The sequence below is a fragment of the Barbus barbus genome (assembly GCF_936440315.1).
Source record: "Barbus barbus genome assembly, chromosome: 36".
Taxonomy (NCBI): Eukaryota; Metazoa; Chordata; class Actinopteri; order Cypriniformes; family Cyprinidae; genus Barbus; species Barbus barbus.
The window spans coordinates 17,822,906-17,848,211 of NC_136714.1; the positions used below are offsets into that span (position 1 = coordinate 17,822,906).

General features: G+C 37.2%; 2 protein-coding genes and 1 pseudogene across 4 annotated transcripts in view; 1 reads left to right on the forward strand and 2 right to left on the reverse strand.

Annotated features, from left to right (window-relative positions):
• On the forward strand, positions 1 to 18,238 carry LOC306855982 (mediator of RNA polymerase II transcription subunit 15-like). Its single transcript, XM_079394945.1, has 18 exons — positions 1 to 140; positions 1,429 to 1,516; positions 1,620 to 1,671; positions 1,772 to 1,786; positions 1,876 to 2,031; positions 2,128 to 2,345; positions 9,437 to 9,889; positions 10,055 to 10,210; positions 14,655 to 14,762; positions 15,222 to 15,331; positions 15,409 to 15,542; positions 15,901 to 16,023; positions 16,114 to 16,177; positions 16,265 to 16,331; positions 16,421 to 16,581; positions 17,408 to 17,574; positions 17,662 to 17,760; positions 17,923 to 18,238. The coding sequence occupies exons 1-18, from the start codon at positions 73 to 75 to the stop codon at positions 18,057 to 18,059; spliced, it is 2,376 nt and encodes a 791-aa protein (XP_079251071.1). The 5' UTR covers positions 1 to 72; the 3' UTR covers positions 18,060 to 18,238.
• Positions 18,153 to 20,091, reverse strand: LOC306855984 (annotated as a pseudogene). The gene is made up of 5 exons: positions 20,008 to 20,091; positions 19,182 to 19,221; positions 18,971 to 19,083; positions 18,649 to 18,841; positions 18,153 to 18,582 (listed from the first exon to the last, which is right to left on the reverse strand). The product of its transcript is annotated as an uncharacterized misc_RNA (transcript).
• LOC306856371 (sphingomyelin phosphodiesterase 4) overlaps positions 19,419 to 25,306 on the reverse strand; it is a 12,889-nt gene continuing 7,001 nt past the window's right edge. For both annotated transcript variants that reach the window (XM_079395621.1, XM_079395620.1), the window contains 9 exons: positions 24,237 to 24,385; positions 23,955 to 24,045; positions 23,713 to 23,813; positions 23,253 to 23,416; positions 22,971 to 23,176; positions 22,616 to 22,846; positions 21,434 to 21,565; positions 21,219 to 21,347; positions 19,419 to 21,104 (listed from right to left, as the gene is read on the reverse strand). In XM_079395621.1, coding sequence (XP_079251747.1) covers positions 20,781 to 21,104; positions 21,219 to 21,347; positions 21,434 to 21,565; positions 22,616 to 22,846; positions 22,971 to 23,176; positions 23,253 to 23,416; positions 23,713 to 23,813; positions 23,955 to 24,045; positions 24,237 to 24,385 — 1,527 coding nt within the window. In that variant the 3' untranslated portion in view covers positions 19,419 to 20,780. The remainder of the gene's footprint in view (positions 21,105 to 21,218; positions 21,348 to 21,433; positions 21,566 to 22,615; positions 22,847 to 22,970; positions 23,177 to 23,252; positions 23,417 to 23,712; positions 23,814 to 23,954; positions 24,046 to 24,236; positions 24,386 to 25,306) is intronic.

A 25,306-nucleotide genomic window follows, 5' to 3' on the forward strand; every position in this document is an offset into this window, starting at 1 on the left:
ACTCAGTAAAGTGATACTATCGCTAGACGCTAACTCTACTATTTGGAAACAGCTTGTTCAACATTATCAGTTATGGATGTCACTGGTCCTGATAGTGATTGGAGGAGTACAGCCTTTAGACAGAAAGTAGTGGCCCAAATGTGAGTATAAGAATATTTTTTTGTATGTTTTATATTAGCGCATTTTGGAAATAACTGAGGGCAGCTAGCTATTTAGCTGCTAACTAGCGGATGCTCGAACGTGTTATCAGAACATCTGTTATACACAGTCGAAATCTTCAATGATATGCATGCATATTTATAACTTATATGGTATCAATCTAATCACGGTATTATGTTCATTATATGAGATGACATTTTTAAGGTTGTTTTGAGTTTTTTTTATCTATTCGGCTAGCTAATATAAAGTTAGCCTCATTAAATATTAGTCCAAAGAAGTAACGTTACAAGCGAAACAGTCAGATATAAATATTGTTTAACATGTAGTGGGCAAAGAAAACAACCTTTAAGATTGTCTTGTGATTTATTACTTGAGGCTCACAATAAACTCTTCTAATAGTCACTCAATTGCTCATTTTGTCATCTCTTTGAAGAAAGAATTAGCCATTTATTTTGGAGTTGTGTTTATTGCAAAGTGTTGTGAATTGACTTTTCTAATATTTTTAAATGAAATTTAAGATTCCACCAAAATTGTGTTTTTGGTTACTTTGAAAACAGAGACTTTTCGTAAAGTGATAGTTCATCCAAACATACTGAATACAAAAAAACAAACAAAAGTTCTGTCATTATTTACACACCCTCCACTTGATTCAAACCTGTATGATTTTTTCTTTCTTCTGCCAAACACTAAAGAAGAATGCTGATAGCCAAACAGTTGATGATGCCATTGACTTCCATAGTATTACATTTATGAAATCCATGTATTCCATACTATGGAAGTCAATGGCTACTGTCAAATTAGTTTACCAACATTCTTCAAAATATCTTCTTTTGTGTTCAGCAGCTGAAAGAAATTCATACAGGTTTGCAACAACCTGAGGGTAAGTAAATGATGAAACAATTTTCATTTTTGGCTGAGCTATACTTATAAGGTTATAATTATTTTATTGCAATATGTTACATTCAATAACAGAACTAAAGATGTTGATATATCTGAATTCTTTGAAGAACGTCTTTTAAGACTATTCTATGGAGTAATACTTCTATGATAACAATACACTTAATTTCAGAATTTCATGTATTGAAATCTCTATCAGAATATTTTATCTTTTTGCTAGTAAATATTTATTTGTTGCTTTGTAGTGCTCATGTTCTTGATATTTCTTAAATGATTGATAGTCAGTTAACAATAGGTAGTAACAGTTCATGTATCATTTGTCATGTATCAATTTTGATAAAACATTCAGACATCTGCTTTATTATATTGCAGAGATGAAGCCATGAGAAAAGCAGGAACTGCTCACACAAAGTCCAGTACTGACATGGAGAACCATGTTTTTATCAAGGCAAAGACCAGAGTAAGTATTTATTTTAATTGAGCATGCTACACTCCAACAGAAAAGATTTGTTAGTATGTGATTGTTAAAAGTGCAACAAGTATACTATCCTTTTTTTCAACAGGAGGAGTATTTGTCTTTAGTTGCAAGACTGATAATTCATTTTAGAGACATTCGTAAGTAGCAATATACTATGTTTTCATTGTTAACATTTTTTCTTTTAGCTGTGATGTTTGTATGTTTACTATGTATTGATCGGTTTGTTTTTCATTGCAGATAAAAAGTCACAAGGTGGGCTATTTTAGGTCTTCTTATGTACACTATTAAACTGTAAGTGTTCATTTTCTGCCAAATTTCAAGGTATTACTGTTTATTTTTAGACCCTCTGAATGCCCTGCAAAATATACCAGGAGTGGGTGGAGGTGGTCCTGGAGTTATTGGCATTGGACCACGGCCCTCTGGTGCACAAATGGGTGGTATGGGGCAAATGCAAATGCAAATGGGTCAACATGCCATGCAGGGAAGCCAGCAGGCTGGTAAGTTCTATAGCTGTCGGCTGATTAGAGAAACTGTGGTTTAATAATCTTATTTTTAATTCCCATACATTGCCTGTGATGCAATATCAATCTCAGCAGGTGCTGCCGGGCAGATGCCAATGATGCAACAGCAGCAACAGCAGCAGTCCATTCAATTTCAGCAGTTTCAGTCACAGCAACAGGCAGCCATGCAGCCTCAGCAGCCGAATGCCATGCAGTTCCAACAGATAAGGCAGCACCATCAGAATCAACAAATGCAGCATCAGAATCAACAACAGCAGCAGGCCCAGACTCAGCAGCAACAACAGAACCAGGTAACAGAGAATGGAAAGATTAATGTTTGCGCCACTTAAATGGGTCATCGGATGCCCATTTTCCACAAGTTGAATATGATTTTTTAGGGTCTTAATGAAAAGTCTATAACATACTTTGGTTAAAATTTCTCAGTGGTAGTGTAAAACAACACCCATTTTACCTTGTCAAAATCAGCTCTGTTTTCAGCAAGCCATTTTAGTGCATGTTCCTTTAAATGCTAATGAGCACTTTTCCCCTGTCCCTCTCTTACATGGGGTGACGAGCCGTTCTCATGAGACTTTACTTTAGTAGTATAATTTGTGCAGGTTTAAAGCATCTGTTAATTCCAAATTCACTGAGCTGAGGCAGATCTGCAAGCCATTTTGACCATTGCTGAGCAATACTTTGGTACCATCCCTTCAGTCTCATCCCAACTGAATTTCAGTCTGCATAGTTCCTGCAAGATGTTCCTCACTGGTAAAATCACTGGTAATAAGATCCCCAATGGATCGTACACTGAGCTAATTGTAGACAGAATTCCTCTTCTTGTTAGGGGTCTATTTTGGATGAACACGCTGAATTTGAAGCAGTCAGACTGGATGCACCATTGTACCCCTAATACTCTTTCGATGGGAAGTGAATCTTGATCAAAATCAAGATCTTTAATTTCTTTAGCCCTTTCTTTCTCAGGAATTTGCGCCAAGGTGGCAGAACTGTCTTCTGAATAAATAACGGGCCAACCTAAAGTTTTATGCCATGGAGATTTTGTATTTATCACCAAAGTGCTCCTTCAGAAGTAGCTTTGCCTACGAAATCCTCAGGCTGCATATGGAAACAACTTTGCACCAGTTCCCTGGGCCGTCCACTGGTGTACTGCTCCAGAAAGTACAGTCGATCACTACAATTTTCAGTCTTACTTTCCACACCATTTTCAAACGCACTCATGAAAAGATTGTATTCCAAGGGATCACCTTTAAAGGTGGGAATATTCTGTGGAGGTAAAGACAGTCTCTGCTGCTTTAAAATACATTCTGTGATATCATTTTGCTTTTGCAATAGTCAACAGCGTCTCAGGTTTGGTAGCACCATGAGTGGCACCATGTGTGGCAGAACCATGGCTGCTTCCTACATTTGCTGCAGTGGAATGCTGATGTTGACTTCTTCCATGATAAGATTGTGGAGAATGTCTAACACATACACTGGACTCTTCATGCTCAGTTCGGGATATATTGGCTTCACTTTGCTTACCATCTGATCCCTGTGATCCTCACTTCTCTAAAACTTTAAGCTGTGCATCGGCTGCAGCTATTGCAGTTTGGACTTCCAGTTGCTCTCTTTTGGCCTTAAACTCTTTTTCATCCAAAGCTTGCCTTTGTTTTAATATTGCTGCCTTTGCTAGTAATGCTGCCTTTTCCAGTTCTGCCTTTAGGCGTGCAGATGAAACGGATGAAGTAACACCATACATCACATGCTTTAGACCTACGAGAGCTCCTAGAAGATACTGATATACTGTCTCCAGGGCTCTTCACTAACCTTCATTGATTCCTTCTTAGATTGCAGAGCAATGTCAATCTACGCATCCACTTCACTTGTAAATTTACTGAAAGCCTCTGCTTTAGGTTCAAACCACTGTAGTTAATCCTTACTAACTTCTTCATCACACCCTAATTGAATTAGCAGTTCTTTAACAGAAGCATTTATAGCACAAAACTCTCCAAGAAATTGTTTAAACTCTGGTGCAAACTTGTTCTTGATTATTTCCACATTGTCATCACCATCCATTAAATTACATTTCTCTTTTTTCTCCCTTGTGAGACAGCTCAAAAAAACTATATCTTCTAAACATCACCAACCTATTCTCTTAAAGATACACTGTTAAATATTAACCACATTGTCCAGAAACATAATATTGTAAACAAAATTATAAAATAAACACAAAATATACTATTATGAAACAAAATAAGCAAATAGGGTTTGAGCATTATGGCCTATATAAGTAGGCTGTAGTCCGCGGGTCCTTAAAAAGTCTTAAAATGTCTTAAATTCATATTCGATGGGTCTTAAATTTTTGGTGTCATTACTGATAAAACATCTTCAGTATGACAACAGACCGAAGATAAATTTTTTTTCTTCCCCCATGGTAGTTACTGCATCATCAGACAGAATTGCAGCAGCAGAAAACAGGCCAAACTACCTTCATGTAATATTTTAAATAATAATAATCAAAGGTCGCGCTATAGCAAGCTGACCAGCCTTCTAGCTAGTTTTAAAAAATGCCAGATTAAAACTTAATGCTGCAGTCCGTAACTTTTTGGTTAAAAATGATCCAAAATCAATATTTGAGCAAGTAACCCACGCAATCAAGATAATTCCGCAAGTAACTGCATATCCAGGTTTTCAAACAGAGATGAATTGATGAATTGAGATGATTGGTTACCAGTACCGTACCGGTTCAAATGTGAACGGTACCTTTTTTTGGTACTTTACTCTGTGTGTAATAACAAAAACATTTATTTCAGTGAACAAAATAAGTCACAAACTCTCAATTTCAACATTTTGAAAAAAAAAATTTTTTTCTTCCAGAAATTCTTGTTTTATTTTTTCTGATAATCAAATGAAGGCATGAAACGTGTATTTGTAATCAAATGAAAAATAAACCCTTTTATCTTTTGGAAAACAAACAAAGGTTTACGGTTAAAATGAATACATGGTAGAACAATTTTGTGAATATTCCTTTAAGTTTTTTTTAATAATTGTATTTTTCTACAATTAAGTGGTTAATGTAGTTGTAATTATTTTTATCATTTAATTGTTTATTTAAATTTGGGGTGGTGATGGCGCAGTGGATAAGACACATGCCTTTGGTGTGAGAGACCCGGGTTCGAATCCACTGTGAGACACCAATGTGTCCCTGAGCAAGACACTTAACCCCTAGTTGCTCCAGAGGCGTGCGACCTCTGACATATAGCAATTGTAAGTCGCTTTGGATAAAAGCGTCAGCTAAATGAATAAATGTAAATGTAAATTTGACAGTAAATAGAATATAAAGACGTATATCTTTATAACGAAATATCATGTATTTCTGAGGGAAGATTGTCTTCAGAAAATGTTTGATGTCGTTTTCATTTCATCTTGCATGTTATGCCTGATAAAGCATCGTTTGTAAGCTCAGCACTGCTTTGTGTAATGTACAGCCCAACAGCTGTTTCCGGGGAAACCTCTAGTTCTCCAGCGAATCCGCGATAAAGCACCTTCTGCTGGCAGAGAAGGAATTTGCATTTTTAATAAGTCCGTCCAAGTAGTCTGTCTGATTTACTCAGCAAACATATTTTGCTTGTTATAAAAAAATTATCTACTCTAAACTGTTACTGAATCTATCTGGATGTCTACCAGAAATTAAGTTGGGGCCACAAAAACGCGCATGCGCAGTAATTTGTGTTTATGTTGTTGCCGTTGAAACCGTCTATAGAGTAAATGCTGTTTTTTTGAACGGACTCTGCCATCCAGTCCATATGACCCTAGAAATGGAAGCACACTTCAAAACATTTCGGGTTGCCCTGTGTGTTGTGTTTTAAAGAGTTGCAGGGACATCATGTCACAGGGTCTCTCTCTCTCTCTCTCTCTCTCTCTCTCTCTCTCATGATTTAACGAGATAAAAAAAAAAAAAACTGGGTGGATCTTTATCATTATAGGGAGGTTGTATACACACTCTCAACACACATTTCAGTTCAAACAACTTGTAAAAGTGCATGTCGCATCCAGTGGCCCCTTTAAATGGTGGTGGTGAGGGTCCATTGAATACTGCATGAATGTCTTTTGAATTAAAGGGTTAGTTTACTTAAAACTGAAAATTCTGTAATAATTTCATAATTGTAAAACTTAATCCAAGTCTTCTGTAACCCTACTTATTTTTTTTGTTGAAAATGTAAAATTTAAATCATTAATCACTGATAATTTCCCCTCTTTTTGGAGAAATACATTTAAGACCTAGTCTAATAATCAGTGAAATCTAGGGCTTGGTTGACAATATCGATTAATTAGTTTTAATTTATCTTAATTTTGATAAACCGATTTTCAGATGAACTGTCTATGCTGTTTTCTGTTGATGTGTGAATAGAACTTCAGTAGAGCACCTGCTTTCCAGCAATCAGAGTTTTTTGAGCTTTGTTAGCTACAATCATCAATATTCAAATAAAAAATTTGAGTTGTATAAAACATAAAAATTCAACAGATCAAATTTTAAAGATAAAATTATATTTCTACTTCAGTTTGTTGTTGAAATAACCATTACATGGTGCATTTAAGCCATTTAAACTGTCTGTTCACCTGCTCATCCTTTCCTCTTTACAAGTTATAACAGAAAATCAACATAAATGAACATCAGAAGATATGTTGAAAGAAACGGTACAACTTGCTGAAATGTATCATGTCTCATGTAATCAATCAATCGGTGTTTTAAACACAGAAAGATGTCAATGAAACAGTTTGTAAGCAATGCCTCAGGAAAGCCCTTCAGTGTCCATAGACTCGATATAGTCAGGAGAGGAGCATTTTGATGAATATATCCACTGTATTATATTTGCTTAACCAGCTAGTGATGGAATAAATGACGTTAGCTACCATCTAAATGTTTATATTTCAACAACGAACTGAAATAGAAATAATTTTAGAAATAACTTTAATTAAAAAGTTGATGTACTGCCTTATGTGCAATTTACATGTTTTTATATAACTCAGTTTTTGAGCATTGATGATTATATCTAAATATCGTGGCCTAATGGTTAGAGAGTTGGACTCGTGATCCAAAGGTTGCGGGTTCGAGTCTCCGGCCGGCAGGAATTGTAGGTGGGGGGAGTGAATGTCCAGCGCTCTCTCCACCCTCAATACCACGACTGAGGTGCCCTTGAGCAAGGCACCGAACCCCCAACTGCTCCCCGGGCGCTGCAGCATAAAATGGCTGCCCACTGCTCCGGGTGTATGTTCACGGTGTGTGTGTGTTCACTGCTGTGTGTGTGCACGCGTGATGGGTTAAATGCAGAGCACGAATTCCGAGTATGGGTCACCATACTTGGCTGAATGTCACTTCACTTCATATAGGCCTAAATAGTGATGTGTGTTATGTGCAACAAACTTCCATATTCTGTAAAACAGGATGTTCAACATATTCCCTATTGATTTTGGAGACTATTATTAGTTTTAACCTTTTAATGCTATGTATCAAATGACACTATTCCCTGTATAGTTTACAGTATTAGTAGATGGATCAGAATCGAATCAGGAGTTTGTGAATTGGCATCATATCCATTAAAGTGCTCCTATTATGGGTAATGAAAGGTTAATATTTTGGTTTTGGGAGTCCCCAAAAACAGGTTGACATGCATGCAAGGTCAAAAAACACTTTCATTGTCTTATAATATGCATTTATTTTTACCTTACTTGCTCAATGACCCCCAAACGATTCGCTCAATGATTCAATTTTCCAAATCCCTCCTTTGCGTGACACTAATCTGCGGTGATTGGTATCATTTTCATTCATCATGCCTGTAATGCCTGATAAAGCAGAGTTTGTGAGCGCAGTGCTGCTTTGTGTATAGCGTTGCCGGGAAAACTGCTATTTTACCACTCTAAAAGTGGCACCTAGTGGCAAAGAATGAATTTGCATTTTCATTCAGACCAACATGAAAAGACCAACAAGTGGGTGGGCAATATGAAACGGCTTGGGATTCATTTTAAAATGACTCGTTTCAATGATTCAGAGCCGCGTCTTTCTTTTGAGAGACATTGGGCCTCATTCATGAAACACGAACAGAACAAATTTTTGTGTAAATCGTTCGTAAAGCTGTTCTGACATAAATTTTCGGATTCATGAAAGTGTTCGTATTTTCAAAATGTTAGTTGGTACGAAAGAAATGTACACCTGCTCCCTACTACGTGTAAATGGTGCGTAAAATGTTTTGTGTTCTTTTTGGCAAACTGATGACACTGAATTTTGATGGACTGCCATCATAATATTTTATATAATATATAGTTTGTTGGCTGTTTTTTTTTTTTTTTTTTGCTGAGAGTTGATAAACTGTTTAGCTTTGGGTAAACGCAGTGCTTAACACTCACTTTTTACCCAGCCGTCCAATCAATGGAGGAAGGGCGGGACAAATAGCCTACTACACTGACCAATCATCCTACTTGTACAACAACTGAACAACAATAGAGAAGTTAATATTGCTGGTTACTGCATTTTTATATTCAGTAATATTCTTCAAAATACTAGTAATACCTGCTGTGGATATTCCACATCATAGCAATCAAAATGTCTCAGCTGGAAAAACGCTGTGCCACCAAAGTGTTCTCAAGCGCCACCAGCTGGTCGTTTTAAGAAGAGCGCCTGACATTTTTCAGCTGGCTAAAAACGCTTTAGTGGACACACGTTACTGAATATTTATTGTTAGGCACATGGCCTATTAGTCTTTTTTGCATTTATGCAATATTTATTTACTGGAGCCAAACCTGCTGTACAGGTAGAGCGTCCGCTTCCCACACCGGAGACCGCGGTTCGAATCCCGCTCGGAGCGGGGTGAGTAGGACCGCAACATTGGTGCCGTGACCCGGATGGGAGTGAGGTTTAGGGGGGTGAGTGTAGCAGAGGCCAGTGGGTTAGTGCTGTACAGGAAAAACCTCACTCTCCTGATCTCAAGAGGCACTCTAGCGACTGACCGCTCTGGCACGAGCACCCTATTTACGAATGATTGGAATTCATTAAAATGCGCATGTTTAACGATCAAATCGGAAGTTTACGAAACGTTAGTGAACCCGGAGGAGAGTTTTCGGGAAGGTCCGTTTTTACGTGCAAATTACTCAGGATTTCCTCCTATATTTACGAATGTTTCATGAATGAGGTCCAATAACTTTATACATGGTGCACATGATTTAACATTTTGCAGGATGTTTTCATTCACTTAGAGCTGTGTTACACATTGCATGAAAGGTAATTTTCAAAAATCCATAATAGGGGCACTTCAATATTATCTGTGCCAATACCCAGCCCTAATTGAGTTCCTTTGGTGATGTTTCATTTCTCATTGAGTATTTATTGTTTTAATGGCTCTGCCTCCAGTTGCACCAAACAAGAATGCAGCAGCACCAGTTAGCACAAATGCAGCAACTGCACCAACAACAGGTTCATGCACATGCTCAGGCCCAGGCCCAAGCTCAGGCCCAAGCTCAGGCCCAAGCTCAGGCCCAAGTTCAAGCTCAGGCCCAAGCTCAGGCTCAGGCTCAGGCTCAAGCTCAGGCTCAGGCTCAAGCTCAAGCCCAGGCCCAGGCCCAGGCCCAGGCCCAAATGCAGCAGCAACAGCAGCTTCAAGCCCAGGTCCAGGCTCAGGTTCAAGCTCAAGGTCAAGCCCAGGTACAGGCTCAGGGAGTGGGAGGTCAGATGCCCCCTCATTCGCAGCAGCAACAAGTCATGGTGCCCCAGTCATTAGCACAAATGGCTCCTGGACAGCATCAACCCATCAGCTCACTCAGCCAACAACAGCAGCAACATCTGAAGCTCCAGCATGCAATGCAGGTAAAGCGCCGCAAACTGCGAATAATGCAAAATGCATAATCAAATTTTTTGCACCTATTATTGACATTCGTCTTGGTTGATGTAATCGTAAATGGATGAAATGCATATCGCACCTGGCAGTTTCAGTGTCTCATATACCTTCCTGTTTGCTTGTGTTTATACAAGCAGGCGAGAGTATTGCAGCAGCAGCAACAACAACAGCAGCAGCAGCAGCAGCAGCAACAACAACAACAACAACAGCAACAACAGCAGCAGCAGCAGCAACAACAGCAGGCTCAACAGGTCCAGCAGGCAGGCCAGCTAGCCGCAGTCCCTGGCCAGGTAAGCCCAGTGCAAGCCGCGGTGAGGACTGAGATAAGAGACGAAGCGTGGAGTGATTGCATGCTACCAAAATCAACACACAATTTCTTTTGAATGTCAAAACTCTATTCCTTGCCTGGTGGTGGGCCGTAGTGTACTGCACATGTCCTAACACACAGGGATTATACGTCAACATTATTTTTGTCAACAGAGGTTTAGTTGTTGGCCACAAGCAGTGAGCCTCGTTCTCTGGTCAATATACATAAAATATGGGTCAGGCATCAAAACTATACGTTGAACACAGCTTTAATTTTTTTTCTCTCCATACATTAGAATGTCTAGTGTTCAATTTAATTTTTTGCAAAAAGTAATGACTATTGTAAATTTTTTACTACGATTTACATAAGACACCTATTAAAATGTAACAGTAGTTCATATACCAAAAAGAAAAACGTCAGGCATATTTAGAAAAATAATCTTTAATGACATCAAAATATCTACTTAATGATCGCAGTGCAGCCCTCAAAAGCTAATGAATTGTAATAAAAAAAACAAAACATTTAGTCTCTATCCATCAAACCACTAGGTTTAACCCTAGGTTTTTTTAGCAAGAAGTTTTTCATCATTTGAAATAAAAAAAAAAAACAATAAATAATAAAAACAAATTTATTATTAAAATCACTTTTTCTTTTATTAATTTAATTTGATGTGGACATCAAAATGGGATGTCTCATCTTTGACCCATATATATATATATATATATATATATATATATATATATATTAGTGCTGCTAAATAAACGTTTTTGTTTACATAATGTATGAGTGTGTTCTGTGTATATTTCTTATGTAAGGGATAATCAACGACGTGGAGGCAAAGGACCGCCCGACGCAAAGCACAGCTAGCCGTTGATTATCCCTTACTTGTATATAAAATATAATATAAACGTGTGTATATACATGTAAATATTTTCAAAATATATACTGTATGTGTGTGTATTTATATATACATAATAAATAAACAGTACACATACATATATTATGTAAATTATGTATATATATATGTATATATTTATATGTACAGTGGATATAAAAAGTTTACACACCCCTGTTAAAATGCCAGGTTTCTGTGGTGTGAAAAAATGAGACCAAGATAAATCATTTCAGAACTTTTTCCACCTTTAATGTAAACTATAATCTGTACAACTCAATTAAAAACAAACTGAAATCTTTTAGGAAAGGGGAAGTAAAAGTAAAGAAACTAAGTGTGCACACCCTCTTATAACCAAGGATATGGCTGTGTTCAGAATTAAGCAATCACATTCAAACTCATGTTAAATAGGAGTCAGTACACACCTGCCATCATTTAAAGTGCCTTTGATTAAACCCAAATAAAGTGTAGCTGTTTTAGTAGGCTTTTCTGGCAAGTACTGGCTGTGTAGTACATGTGACAACAATCACCCATATTCTTCATATGTCTGGGCTATGGGGTAGGGTGGTAAGAAAAACATCCAAGCCTGGCTAAATTTAGCAAAAACACATTTTAAGTCTCCCAAAAAGCATGTGGGAAAATGTTTTATGGTCTGATGAAACCAAGGTTGAACTTTTTGGTTATAATTCTAAAAGGTATGTTTGGCAAAAAAACAACAACACTGCACATTAGGCTTGCTGCGATAGACGGTGTTGGCAGTGATACCGGTGTTAAGCCACTTGCCGTCCCTCACCGTAATTTAGATTTTTTTTTTTTTACAGTAATAAAAATCATTTAGTTCAGTTAGAGAACAGACACTACAATTAAAACCGAACGCGGTTGCTCAATGCAGCACACTGAACGAACGACAGTCGCGCATCATAGATCAGATTTCAAGATCAGACAAGACGATGACAGAAGAGTTTCAAAACTAAATGTAAAAGCACCTGTTTTAAAAATATTTTGGATTTTGAAAAGCCAGTTGACCTGCCATTTATCTAAGGTGATATTGGAAGGTTTTTTTAACATTCGTTTCTCATTTATTTGGTTCCACAGTATTTGCTGATTTTAATTTTATTTAAACTGTTTGATTTTCCCCCCATTATTTTACATCAAGGTGTTTGCATTCCGTGCCTCCAAAATTTCTTAATCGTTTTGCTAATAAACCTTTTAAGTTTTATAATTATTTGTTCCTCAGTCTTTACTCATTTTCAGTTTTGTATACCTATTTAAAATTTGTAAGTTATTTTATGTTAGGCATATAGCATGGTGTATTTTTATTAATTTTGTTAATAAAAGTTATGTGGTATTTTGTTGTTGCTTGAATTGAATTCAAGCAATTGATGCCGAATTGCCGCTAATTTAAAAGTGAAAGTAAAATGCGCACGGTGCTTTTACAAGCTATTTAAGCAAAGGAAAGTGGGAAAACTCAAACGAACTAAAAACAAACAACTGCTTGTCGCCGAATTGCCGCAAATTTAAATGTGAAAGTAAAACGTGCACGGAGCTTTTACAATCTATTTAAAACCGAAGGAAAGCGTGGAAAAGAGGGAAAACTCAAACAACCCCACCACCATGGTGATACTACCGGTGTTGTCATGCGTCGATTAACCGGTGAGAAACCCAAAGCATACATCCAAATGGCTTAACCAGAAGATTTGGGAATGGCCCAGCCAGAGCTCAGACCTGAATCCGATTGAAAATGTGTGGGGTGATCTGAAGAGGGCTGTGCACAGGAGATGCCCTCACAATCTGACAGATTTGGAGCTTTTTTGCAAAGAAGAGTGGGCAAATATTGCTAAGTAAATATTTTCTATATATTTTGCAAATATTCCCTAAAAGATTTCAGTTTGTTTTTTGTTTCAATTGAGTTGTACAGGTTATAGCTTACATTAAAGGTGGAAAAAGTTCTGAAATGATTTATCTTGGTCTCTTTTTTTACACCACAGAAACCTGGCATTTTAACAGGGGTATGTAGACTTTTTATATCCACTGTATATGTGTGTATATATGTGTGTGTTTAAATTAAAGGCTACAGGTTGATACTGATACAAACAAATCTCACTGCTGAAAGCGTAGTTAGTTCTACAGGTAATCTCATTGAATAAATGCCCAACACTTCTTGCTACAAATGCATTCTGGAGGCTATTTCTGCTATATTTGTTAGCACTTGCCTTTAGCAGGTATATATAAAGTACATCCAGTTTTTACCCATATATAAGCAAAACTAGCTGCCTATCTTACTTTCTCAAATACATTTAGTCAGATCTCTCCCTCTAGGGTGACCCTCTTATCTGTGAGCATTCGGCGGAAGATAACATTTTGCTTCATGTTGCTTTCATTCACTTTGTCCCATATCTGTGGCCATAGTTTATACTAAATCTAGAGATGGAAATCTCTATTCTATTGCAGAGCTGTGAAATCCAGCAGAGCAGTCAGTTTGAGTAGCATTAGTTTTTGATCTCATTTGCATTATGCGTGTATGTGCAGCTAACAGCTTGATTGCATGCTTGCTATTTTGAACCCACAAGCACTTTCTGCATGCACCTGACAAGAAATGCATTCCTTTTTAAAAAAGTTTGCAGCGATTGCTAAGATACTCTAATATTGCCTTTTGGGTCTTTAAATGATTCCCTGAATGTATTTGAAGGAAGATATTGATGGTTGCATAGCATCCGCACATTGTTTGACCCCTCTGAAAGCCATTTCATGTATGGAGGATGGCAAGCTCAACCACAACATTAATTTGCAGTTGAAAGGCTTGTGTTAGATGCAGCAGCACCCATTGGATCTTTTCTTGCCTTGCATGGTTGTGGTACATGAAAAGATGGCATGAAATCCATTGGCCTGTGGCTTGCCTTGTCTTGACAACCAGTGTTGTTAAAGAAATATTTTAGTTTCAATACAATTTAAGCTTAATAGGCATCATTTTTGGTTACCATAACCATTTACGGTGAGCCTTAGGATGTTTAAGCAAAAATCACACTTATGTTTATTCTGTCTAGTATTTGAGATGTAAAGTTATTCTTGTCTTTTTAGATGTTCTATTTAAGTGTATCTTTACTTACTAAAAGTTAAGTGATTTTTTTTTTCACACACATGCTTTAGTATTGAAATGGATTGGCCCAATTCACTTCTGTTGTAAGTGCACCCCAGATTTTTTTTTTTAAAGATGAGGACAAGTCAAAAATTAATTTTTGTAGTTGTAGTAATCATTGTCAAAAGTGCTATCAATTGAGCTTAAGTTGTATTGAACCCAGGATATTCTTTTAAATGCTCTAGGGGAATGAGAGGAAGCTCACTATACTGCCACATCTTTTTATTTTTGGAGAGCCTCGCGTTGCATAACTGAATGTGACTGTATGTGCATCTGTGCTTGCAGACCTGTCGAATCTATTTGTTTGCATTCTTGCATGTGCTTCGTCATGTCCGCTGATGCACTGCATTTATTGTTTTGCTTGTGACATGTCTGTTGTCCCCTCTGTCCTCCTCAAAGATGATGCCCCGTCCTGGGATGCAAATTCCACCTCGGTTGCCCCGCGCCACCCCGAACTCTGCCATTCCTCAAAACCCCGTTGCCATTGGAGGACAGCAAATGCCACAGGTATTTACCGCAGGGCTGAGTGCTGGGTCTCAGCGCTGCAACCCAGTGGGTGTGAATGTCTGTGGCTTTACACTAGAGCGAAGGCTGTCCATAATCCACTCTCATCTGCCTCTCTTTATCCCCCACTCCCACCCCCAACTAGTTTCACAATCAGAAACATTTATTCAGGAATGACCCAGAAGCACTTAGGGCAGCATAAAATTGAAATGAAAAGTGTGTGGCACAGGTAAGTGGACTGGATTTTGTTATTCTCTTAAAGTGCTAGGAAGCTAATTAGAGGCAACCATCTACTCGTTATATAGCACCATCTACTGGCGCTGTACAGTCAGAGCAAGCTGATCTTGACCTTGTCTGATGTCTCTAGGTAACTGGCTTCACCAGTGCAGTGCCAGCTTTCCTCCACTCATGTGGTTACTTTGAATGCATTTTCATTTTTCCTCTCTCCTAAATTCTTCAAAGGGTCAACAAATGATGTCATCGCCCTCCCCAGTTCAGGTGCAGCCGATGCCACCTCCCCCCCAGCCTCAGCCATCTCCCCAGCCTCCTTCCTCTCAGCCCAACTCTGTCAGGTATAGTGAAATAGTTTAGTTTTTCTACTATGTATTGCCATAACTACAAAAGGTTAATTAAACCTTTTTCGCTCTAGCTCTGGTCCAACCCCTTCTCCTGGAGGTTTCCAACCTAGTCCCTCTCCTCAGCCGTCCCAGAGTCCTGGATCTTCACGCACCCCCCAGAGTTACCCCCTCCAGGAACCTTCACCTGGACTACTCAATACACCAGGTACAGAACAGCTTTCTTGTTATACTCCATAGAATTGCTTATTTTTAAGATATGTATATATTAGTTAATATTGAATATTTACTTGTGCATCCTTTTTTTTTTACATTTAGACTTTCATCCTCATTTTTCACTTGATCTTTAAACATTTATCAATTTAATAACACTGTTGAATGTAATCTTTAGCAAATCTCAAAATTCATTTTAATATCGAGCATTATAATTGTGTGATGCCTATATTCAATTGTAACCTTTAAAATTACAGAATTTTAGTTTTTATTTATTTACTTTTCACTGTTGGCCAGAATTTAAATTTTGTTGCAACCATAATAATTTGATTTATGAATTTTTTGGATTACAGGCAATCCAAACTCTGTGTTGAGCCCACAATCTGAGGACCAGCTTTACATGGATAAACTGAAGCAGCTGTCAAAATATATCGAGCCGCTGCGCAGGATGATTAACAAAATAGACAAAAATGAAGGTACTGGAGATTTCTTCCCTTTTGCTGCTGATTTTTTGTTTATTTTGCACTTTGATCTTAAAGATCATGGTTTATGTTTGGTCTTTACAGATAGGAAGAAGGATTTGAGCAAAATGAAAAGTTTGCTCAACATTTTGACTGACCCCAACACAAGGTAAGAAACCTGACATGCCGAATATTGTCTCCAGTGTCAGATCTTTGTCTTGTGATTTAAGGTTGTGTCATTACTGTCCTCCACTAGATGTCCACTTAAAACACTACAGAAGTGTGAAATAGCATTAGAGAAACTAAAGAATGACATGGCAGTGGTAAGTAACTTTCGTTTCAAGATAAAGAGTCAAAGTTAAGTTGTATTGTTCAACCAATTTCTACAGTGACGTCTGACTTTGGTTTGCAGCCGACTCCTCCCCCTCCTCCAGTGCCGTCTACCAAAAAGCAGTACCTGTGCCAGCCGCTGCTGGATGCTGTCTTGGCCAACATCCGCTCTCCGGTTTTCAACCATTCACTTTACCGCACGTTTGCTCCAGCTATGACTGCAATTCATGGACCCCCAATCATGTAAGATCAACAGCTGAAAAAATATATATTTTCTCTCATTTAAGTCTGTAAACTTCCTTAAAGTAAAACTGTACAAATAACAGGCCTACATTTTAAATCATCAGTGCATTGCTTTTGTGGTATATAATGAACACCACCTTTCAGATGTTTTTGAATGTTTCTTTTATTTCATCAAAAATACAGTAATATTGTGAAATATAATTTTCACTATTTTGCTATATTTTAAAATGTAATTTCTTTGACACGGCTGAATTTTCACAAGTCATTACTCTAGTCTTCAGTGTCACATGATCCTTCAGAAATGATTCTAATATATAATATATATAAAAATGCTTGAGAAACATTTCTTATTTTCATTCATGTTGAAAGCAGTGGTGCTTTTTATTATTTTTGTAGAAATAGCTATACAGTTTTATAAGGATTCTTTGAAGAATAAAAACTTTGAAAGAACAGCATTTAGTTGAAATAGAAATCTTTTGTAATATGGTAAATGTCTTTACTGTCACTTGATAAAATGTGTCATTGCTCAATGAACGTATAAAAAAATCTTAATGACTAAAAACTTTAGAATAATACTATCTATTATAATTGTTATATCACAATAGTAGTCATTTTATAATGGAGTACAGCAACGTGTAGTCATTTTATATTACATAGCCATGTTGTACATATGTATTAAAAATGTAATGCTTTTTTAATAACCTCATTAAGCTTTTCACAATATATATAGTTTTGCGGTTAAAAATGAAAAGCAATGTATGGTATGTATACCACCCAGCCTTAACTCCTAAATTGAAACATTAAAATACATAATATTTAATTCCAGGGGTCCCTCAATTCCTTCCCGTAAACGGAAGCTGGAGGACGACGAGCGCCAGACCATCCCTAACATACTTCAAGGGGAGGTGGCTCGTCTTCATTCCAAATTCCTGATCAGTCTGGACCAGTCCTTTTGCAGCAACAATGGAACGGTGCATCTCATATGTAAACTAGGTTAGTTCAAGCCCCATGCCCACTATATGCACCATTTATATGTGAAAAAAAAAAATGGATTTCACTCCTGTCATTGTCTCGGTCTAGATGATAAAAATCTTCCCAGTGTTCCCCCTCTTCAGCTGAGCATTCCAGCGGACTACCCCGATCAGAGCCCCCACTGGGAAGATGATGGTCAGCAGTATGGTGAGTCTAAGCCTGATTTGTGCATTAAATGTCAGCATGCTATCTATCTTAGGCTGCCTTTTAAAATGCAAACACTCTTAAGCTCCCAATTTAAATGAAAATCCATAGGCTGTGAAACGCATTAACTCATCACTTCCTTACCTTCCTCTCTCTGTTCCTCAGAGGCCAACCCCTTCTTGCAGAGTGTGCATAAGAACATGACCTCTAAACTCCTTCAGCTTCCTGACAAGCACACGGTGACAGCGCTGCTGAATACCTGGGCTCAAAGCGTGAGGCAGGCTTGCCTTTCAGCTGCTTAGAATGTATTCCCATCAGCACTATCAGCCCAGTATAATCCTCGCACCTCTATTGAATGATGGCAATATATTAATACTTTCTTTCTTTTCTATTTACATGAATTATCTGTTTTGTTTAGTTCAGTACACTAAGGTCTTAACTGTTTGTGCATTGCTTCATTAATAAAGATATTTAAACTGCTGTTTCAGTCTGAAATGTGTGGCATAGGAGTCACGTAACCACATGACTGGTCCTTCAGCGCATAGTCCTCTGTAGACGACGTCTCTGCACAGCCTGAGTCCTCCTGTGTCTGTCTGCTATGTTATTGAGGGGCTGTTTGAGGGCAGGGAGGATCACTTTCTCTGCTTTACAAGCCTGAGACACAGGTCTGTTCAAATAGTAACAGAGCAAAGTTTCACATCTATATATATATATATATATATATCTATATATATATATATATATATATATGTTCAAAATGTAATTCTCTGCAGTTATTTTCTTGTTGAATACAATGTCTTTGAGAACGGCTTTCACACGTTGGATCTGAGAGGAGACAAATGAAAATGGATTATGTAATATATTGAGAGGCATTAAGAAATATGATCTCACCTCCTGGGACTGCAGGCTGTTGGTGTTGTACAGTTGGCGTATAATGACTTCACATTCCTGCAGGGTGGGAGGTCGAGGGGCCTGAGATGGACTACACTGGATCATCAGAGGCTGTAGAGAAGTGATGAACCCTGCTTTGGCTTCTGAAGGATCGTCTATTCTGTCTGCTATGAGGGAATTTGATCTGGTTTCTCTACATTGTAAATGACTGCTGTAGGTATAAGAAGAATGTATCCCCTTTATAATAAAAATGTTATTGAATAATTATATATAAAAAACATTATATAAATTAATACAATCTTATATGCAGTTTTGTAAGCACCTGATATCTGGATTGTGGTGAGCAGGTTTCCTCCAAAGTCTGTTCCAGATAGTTCCTTCTGTCTCTCTGGAACTTGTTGCTGTCTGTATGCTTACAGATTCTCCGGCTGGATCCTGTCATGGAGTTTTGGTGCAAGTTAAACATGTACCAATACTACACGCGTCCAATGGTTTTGTTTGAGATGTTAGAGAGAACACAAGTGTCACTCAACTTTTACTACTCGACTTTGGGAGCTCCATTATCAGCTTGTACTGTACATAATTACATAAAAATACACAATGGAGAATGATGTTTAATTTATGATAGTGTGTGCAAATGATCAATATTGTTATATTTTTTATATTAATTTTTACACTTTATAAATTATTTCTAAACTCTTTTTATTGTTACTCTTCATTATATTCATATTACTGTCTTGTTACTTCTACATTACCAGTCAAAAGTTTTTGAACAGCAAGATTTTTAATGTTTTTAAAGAATTCTCTTCTGCACACCAAGCCAGCATTCATTTAATCCAGAATACAGCGAAAGCATTGTATTTTTTTTAAATATTTAAAATAACTGCTTTCAATTTGAATATATTTAAAAATATAATTTATTCCTGTTATCAAAGCTACGTTTTCAGCATCATTACTCTAGTCTTCAGCGTCACGTGACCCTTCAGAAATCATTGACAAGCAGAAACCTAATGAACTATTTCCACTTACGCACACAATACAGTCACTTTTTGTGGCAATGTGCCCCATTATATGGGATAAGTTGTTACAATGGGAATACGTTTAAAGATGCTGATTTATATTTTAAAATTATGACATTTTCAAAAGCATATCATTACATAAAATATCTTATGGTATATTTAATGGCTTTTCAGTAAAATATGAACAGTAATTATATAAAAATGAAAATTCAAAACTGTTATGCTCATGTATTTCTTTCACGTTGTTGTAAGCAAAATACCTTTACATGATTTGATCAAACAAATCTCCTTTAGACAGTCAGAAACAAAACCCCAAACGTTCGTCTGATTAAACTGATACTTTGCCACCCACAGAGGTTACAAACACCATTCTTTCATTTTCCTCATTCAGCAACTCAATGTCTTCAGCTCTGATACACACCATCCTCATTAAACCTCAAAATACACATTCTGTCATCATTTACTCACTCGTGTTGCTCCAAACCTGCTCCATTCACTTCCATTGCAACTTTACTTGCAGCGAAAGTGAAGAGAGTGACCCTGTCATTCCGCCTAACATTTGTATTGCAAAAGAAATTCCTACAAGTTTTAACAATACGAGTGTAAGTAAATGACAGAATTGAGTGAACTGCTTTTCCTGATGAATTTAGGCAAATAGATTGATTATAACAGCAAAACAGGCAACATTATTAATTAGTCGTGTCAAATTTTCAGTAAATTACGTCAAATACAATTATAATTTAATACTTCAAATGTAAAATTTCCTGGAGATGTGATACACATCCACGTTTCTATAGCAATGGAAATCTAGTACACAAATTAGACATTTGTTATGTCTTTTTAATGACATGCAGTCAGTTAAGGGCAAACTTTAGATTGTTCCGACAGTCACATTGGCAAAACTTAACTGAAAAACTGGATTAACCACCTCTCATTGATTAAAAAAAACACACTGTGCATTAGATATGACATTCCCCGCTCAATGTTTTGTCATTGAATGTACAATACACTAGCAGTGCAAATACTGTATATAAAAACCTTCATGAGGACAGGTCCCTAGTTTAGTATTGACATTCAAAAATAAAATATTAAAAAGGCATCATGAATCTTCCTTTACTGAGTCTTTAGTTTCACATGAAAGAAATTCAACAGGAGCTCATATAGAAAGCAGACGATGAGAATGAGTCCAGTGCTGGAGAGAACACCGAATGATAGTAGTACAAACAGCATGTAGAGCAGGAGGAGGATGAGGAGGGTGCGATAGCTGGCCAGCACTCTCAGGCTGAGACGGGCTCGCTGAGGACGATCCCTCATCTGCCGCGACACTGGACTTTTCCGCCGTTGCTCCACCACTTTTGAGGAACTACAAAGGTAGTGTCGTCCTATACTGCCCAGGAGGTCCTGTCGAGAACACAGCCCCTCCATGTGGTCTCCAAACTATAGGACACAACCAATACAGTCAAATGTGATTGACGTGAAACCCACGAAAAAAAATACATGACCATAATGAAGTTCAATTTCGGATGAAACTAGGCTAAGCAATATTCTTACTCTTGCATTAATAAAGGATGAGATCTGGAACATCAGTCGAACCAAAAAAGCATTTTCATAGCTCCTGATAGGCTGAAGCTCTGGATCTCCTTGATATTCAATTTCAAATCTGCGAAGACCATTGATAATCTGGAAAATACAAAATTGAATTTGTAGAGTACTACTGTTATGGCTAGCAAAATGAATATGCTGAAGATCAGCAGAATAAAACAAACCTGCAACCTGCCCAGGTCTGTTAACACAAGCCCATTTTCACTCGGGATGCAGTCTGGCAGTTGTTTAGACGCCCCTTCTTCGTCTACAGATCCCACATTGACCATCATCTGAGACAGCTGCCCTGCATTCAACTGTACAACATATGAAACAAATTTAAACGTAAGTGTTAACTGTTTAAATAAAAATACACATTACTGTTCAAAAGACAGGTCTGAAAGAAAGATTGATTTTTTGAAAGAAATTAATACTTAAAGTGATAGTTCCCGCAAAAATGAAAATTCTTTCATTAATTACTCATTGTCATGTCGTTTCAAACCTGCAAGACCATTCATCTTCGGAACACAAATGAAGATATTTCTGCTGAAATCCGAGAGCTTTCTGACCCTGCATAAACAGCAACGCAACTGACACATTGAAGGCCCAGAAATGTAGTAAACACATAATTAAAATAGTCCATGTGACATCAATTGTAGTACTGTTGTGAACGTGCAGCGAAGACTGACACAGAAGGGAGGAAATTATTGAATAAAGTTATTTTTGCTTGCTTTGCGCACAAAACGTATTCTCGTTGCTTCATAAAATTATGGTTGAACCACTGATGTCACATGGACTATTTTAACGATGTCCTAACTACGTTTCTGGGCTTTGAATGTGGTAGTTGCATTGCTGTCTATGCAGGGTCAGAAAGCACTCGGATTTCATCAAAAATATTTGTACCAATTTGTGCACCAATGAAAAAGTATTACGTGTTTTGAACGACTTGAGGAAGAGTAATTAAAGACAATTTTCATTTTTTGTGTGAACAATCTTAAATTATGCAAAGACATTAAATTGATCAAAAGTGATGGTAAAGACATTTCTAATGTCTATATTTTAAAATTACTGCTGTTCATTCGATTAATCAAAAAAAACAACAAAAAAAATCACATTCTCTACTACAACAATGAGCATCAGAACAATTCTGAAGGATCATGTGACACTAAAGACTGGAGTAATGGCTGCTGAAAATTGAGCTTTTCCTTCACAGGAATAAATTACATTTTTTACTGTTTTTATTGTATTTTTGGTCAAATAATTGAAGCTTTGGTAAACTTAAAACTTTTTTTAAATTTTAACCGATCCCAAACTTTTGAATAGTAACTTATGACATACATCCTAAATAAAAGCAGTTATAGACTAACCCGGAATATCTGACAGAGGTAGTCCAGGGCTTTGTCCAGGAACTCATGAGTTTTTTTCACACCCTCTCCCAAATCGTCCATCTCTCCTCCGGTAAAGGTGTTGTTATGATCTGAAGAGCCAACGCCAAACCATGAGAGAAAAGAGTTGTTTGCAGCCATTTCAGTGGAATGATCTGATATTTGTTTAGCTGTCTGTCGGGCTTGGGCGATAATCTGGATGAGCTTTAGCACCTGGAATTGACAGAAGTAATCATGGTCTATAATATCCTTTACTGTTTTAAAACCTTTCATGATAACATGACTGCTCAACACTGATTTTAGCACTAATTAGGTCTAGCATTGATTGTCAGCTTACATTCTTCCGTAGATCAGGACCAAACATCAGGTTGTACTGGTAGTCCTGCCCTTCCAGGCTGTATACATGACTTTTGACTTTGAAGACGCTGTCTGTCCCCACTGGCTGACGAGAAGAGAGGAAGCTGCCACCATGTGAAGGTGTCAGGAAGACACGGTTCTGTCGTTGCAGGATGGCATGCTCTGGCTCCAAGAACAACTGCTCAGCTGGAGATTCAAAATCTCAATGATTTGCTCATAATAAAGCAATATATCATATCATAATAAAATCTTTCTTGCATACCCTTCTGGATAATCTCTGACAGGTTGGGTTGAACAAAGACTTTGGCGACCCTAAATACCATCAGGGCATTTTTGGCATTGACCAAGTCTGTGCGCATTGATCGATTCAAGAAGCCTTGGAAAAGCTTAGTGTACATAAGCAGATTCTCCTGCACAAATGAGGCCCTGTGAATGACAAAGACCCTGTTGGTAAACACTGATCTGAACATCACAAACGGTCAAATCATGTTGAATGCTCTTTAAAAGCACTTTGATCAATACAGCGCATAAAAAAATAATTTATTTAAACTTTAACAGCAATTATTTGAAATAAAAACCTTTTGTAAAATTATAAATGTTTTGTCACCTTTGATCAATTAATGCATCCTTGATGAATATAAGAATCAATTTCTATATAGATCTCACCAATCCCAAACAGTAGTGTATGCAATCCTTTAACAAGCAGTTAATAATAAAAATACCATTTATCAGGAACAGTTCTGTTCTGGCCGTCTGCTTGCATGTTGCCTTTTTCTCCAGTGTATCTCCAGGGTTGAATGTAGCTAAGCCACGTCTCTAGTACCTAAACAACATAAACACATCACATTAAATTTAACATCCATTTAGCATCATAGCCCTCACTATGTTTTGAAAAGAGCATAATGTTTATTGCCAATGTATAAAAGTAGGCTCCAAACATCAGGGTGCCCTCAAGGACATTTACCGCTCTGAATGAGGCGTCCAAAGGCCAGTGACCAAAGCAGTGTTGTAGGAAGACATACAGCTTTTGCTGGACAAACCTCTGTACCACCACACTAAGGGAGACAGAGAGTGGAGGCTTATTGACATAGCAGTAAAACAGAAGACAGCTCAATCAAGTCCCTGGCGCCTGATCGCGTGAATAGCTCCACTTTACGACATGCCAGTTTAGATTTACAGATGTTTGAGCTCTATAGCCTGATTCTTTGGGTGAGGTGACAGAGGCTTGCAGGCTATAAAAACCCACCGCTTGAGCTCTTCCAGAGGACTGCTGTGGGAGTGGGCAGAGGGTGAAGAGGAGATCGACTCCTGCTTCAGGCTGCTGGAGAAGGTGTGCAGATGCTTGACCAGGAGACGCACAACAAGGACGTGCTCCTCCGAAGGCGTGAAGGGCTCCTAAGACATTGTCCAAACACAAGTCAGATTTTTAAGAGTATTAATAACATCCGAGACCCCATTTATACCTGGTATTATTCAGTTTCTCTGACATTTACATGCAGTGACAGAGAAGTTAATTTAAGGAACTTGATTAAATCCATTGATTTCAATAAATTAGTACTGGTATTTCTCAATGTTCTTATAAATTTCATACAACATCGTCTTCAAATAAAACCTTCAAAAATATTTATATTTTTTTCCTCACCCTGGTTTTGCTGTAGTTCATTTTTAATTTGATATTTAAAAGAATTTCTCAATTTTATTTAATAAAAACTTACTACATGAAATGCTTTAAAAAAAATAATCATACATTTTAAAAACAACATTTTATATTATTTAAATATTTTTTCAATTATAACATGAGAAAATTTTTAAATGTTTTCACGTGCAGTCATTAATAAAAGACTAAGATACATATTTAGTATGTAAAAATTTAGTTTTATGAGCTTACTTTCAACAAAATTATTTATTTAAAAATAAATTCAATAAAAATATAAATAACATTTTAAATAGATTTTAAATACTATTTAAAAAAAAAAAAAAAAAAAAAAAAAAAAAAAAAAAAGTAAAAAAAAATGTAATGTTAATTTAGAAGCTAAATCTTGTAACAAAACTGCAAAAACGAGACCATGCCCCCAATGATGTTTGTTACCACCAGGTCTAAATGTCATCTCGTCTATCCACTTTTGATCAGATCATCTGAGATGGATGTCAATACCAGGTATAAACAGGCAGCATATACAGATTGACAAGAACACCTTACATGACATCCACAGTGTAATATTTGATCGAAACCATCATACTTGAGGCTTCAGGGTATTTTCAAAAACAATAAAAGGTGTCTGGGCAATTTGGTCTGCATATTCTGTGTAGTGCAGT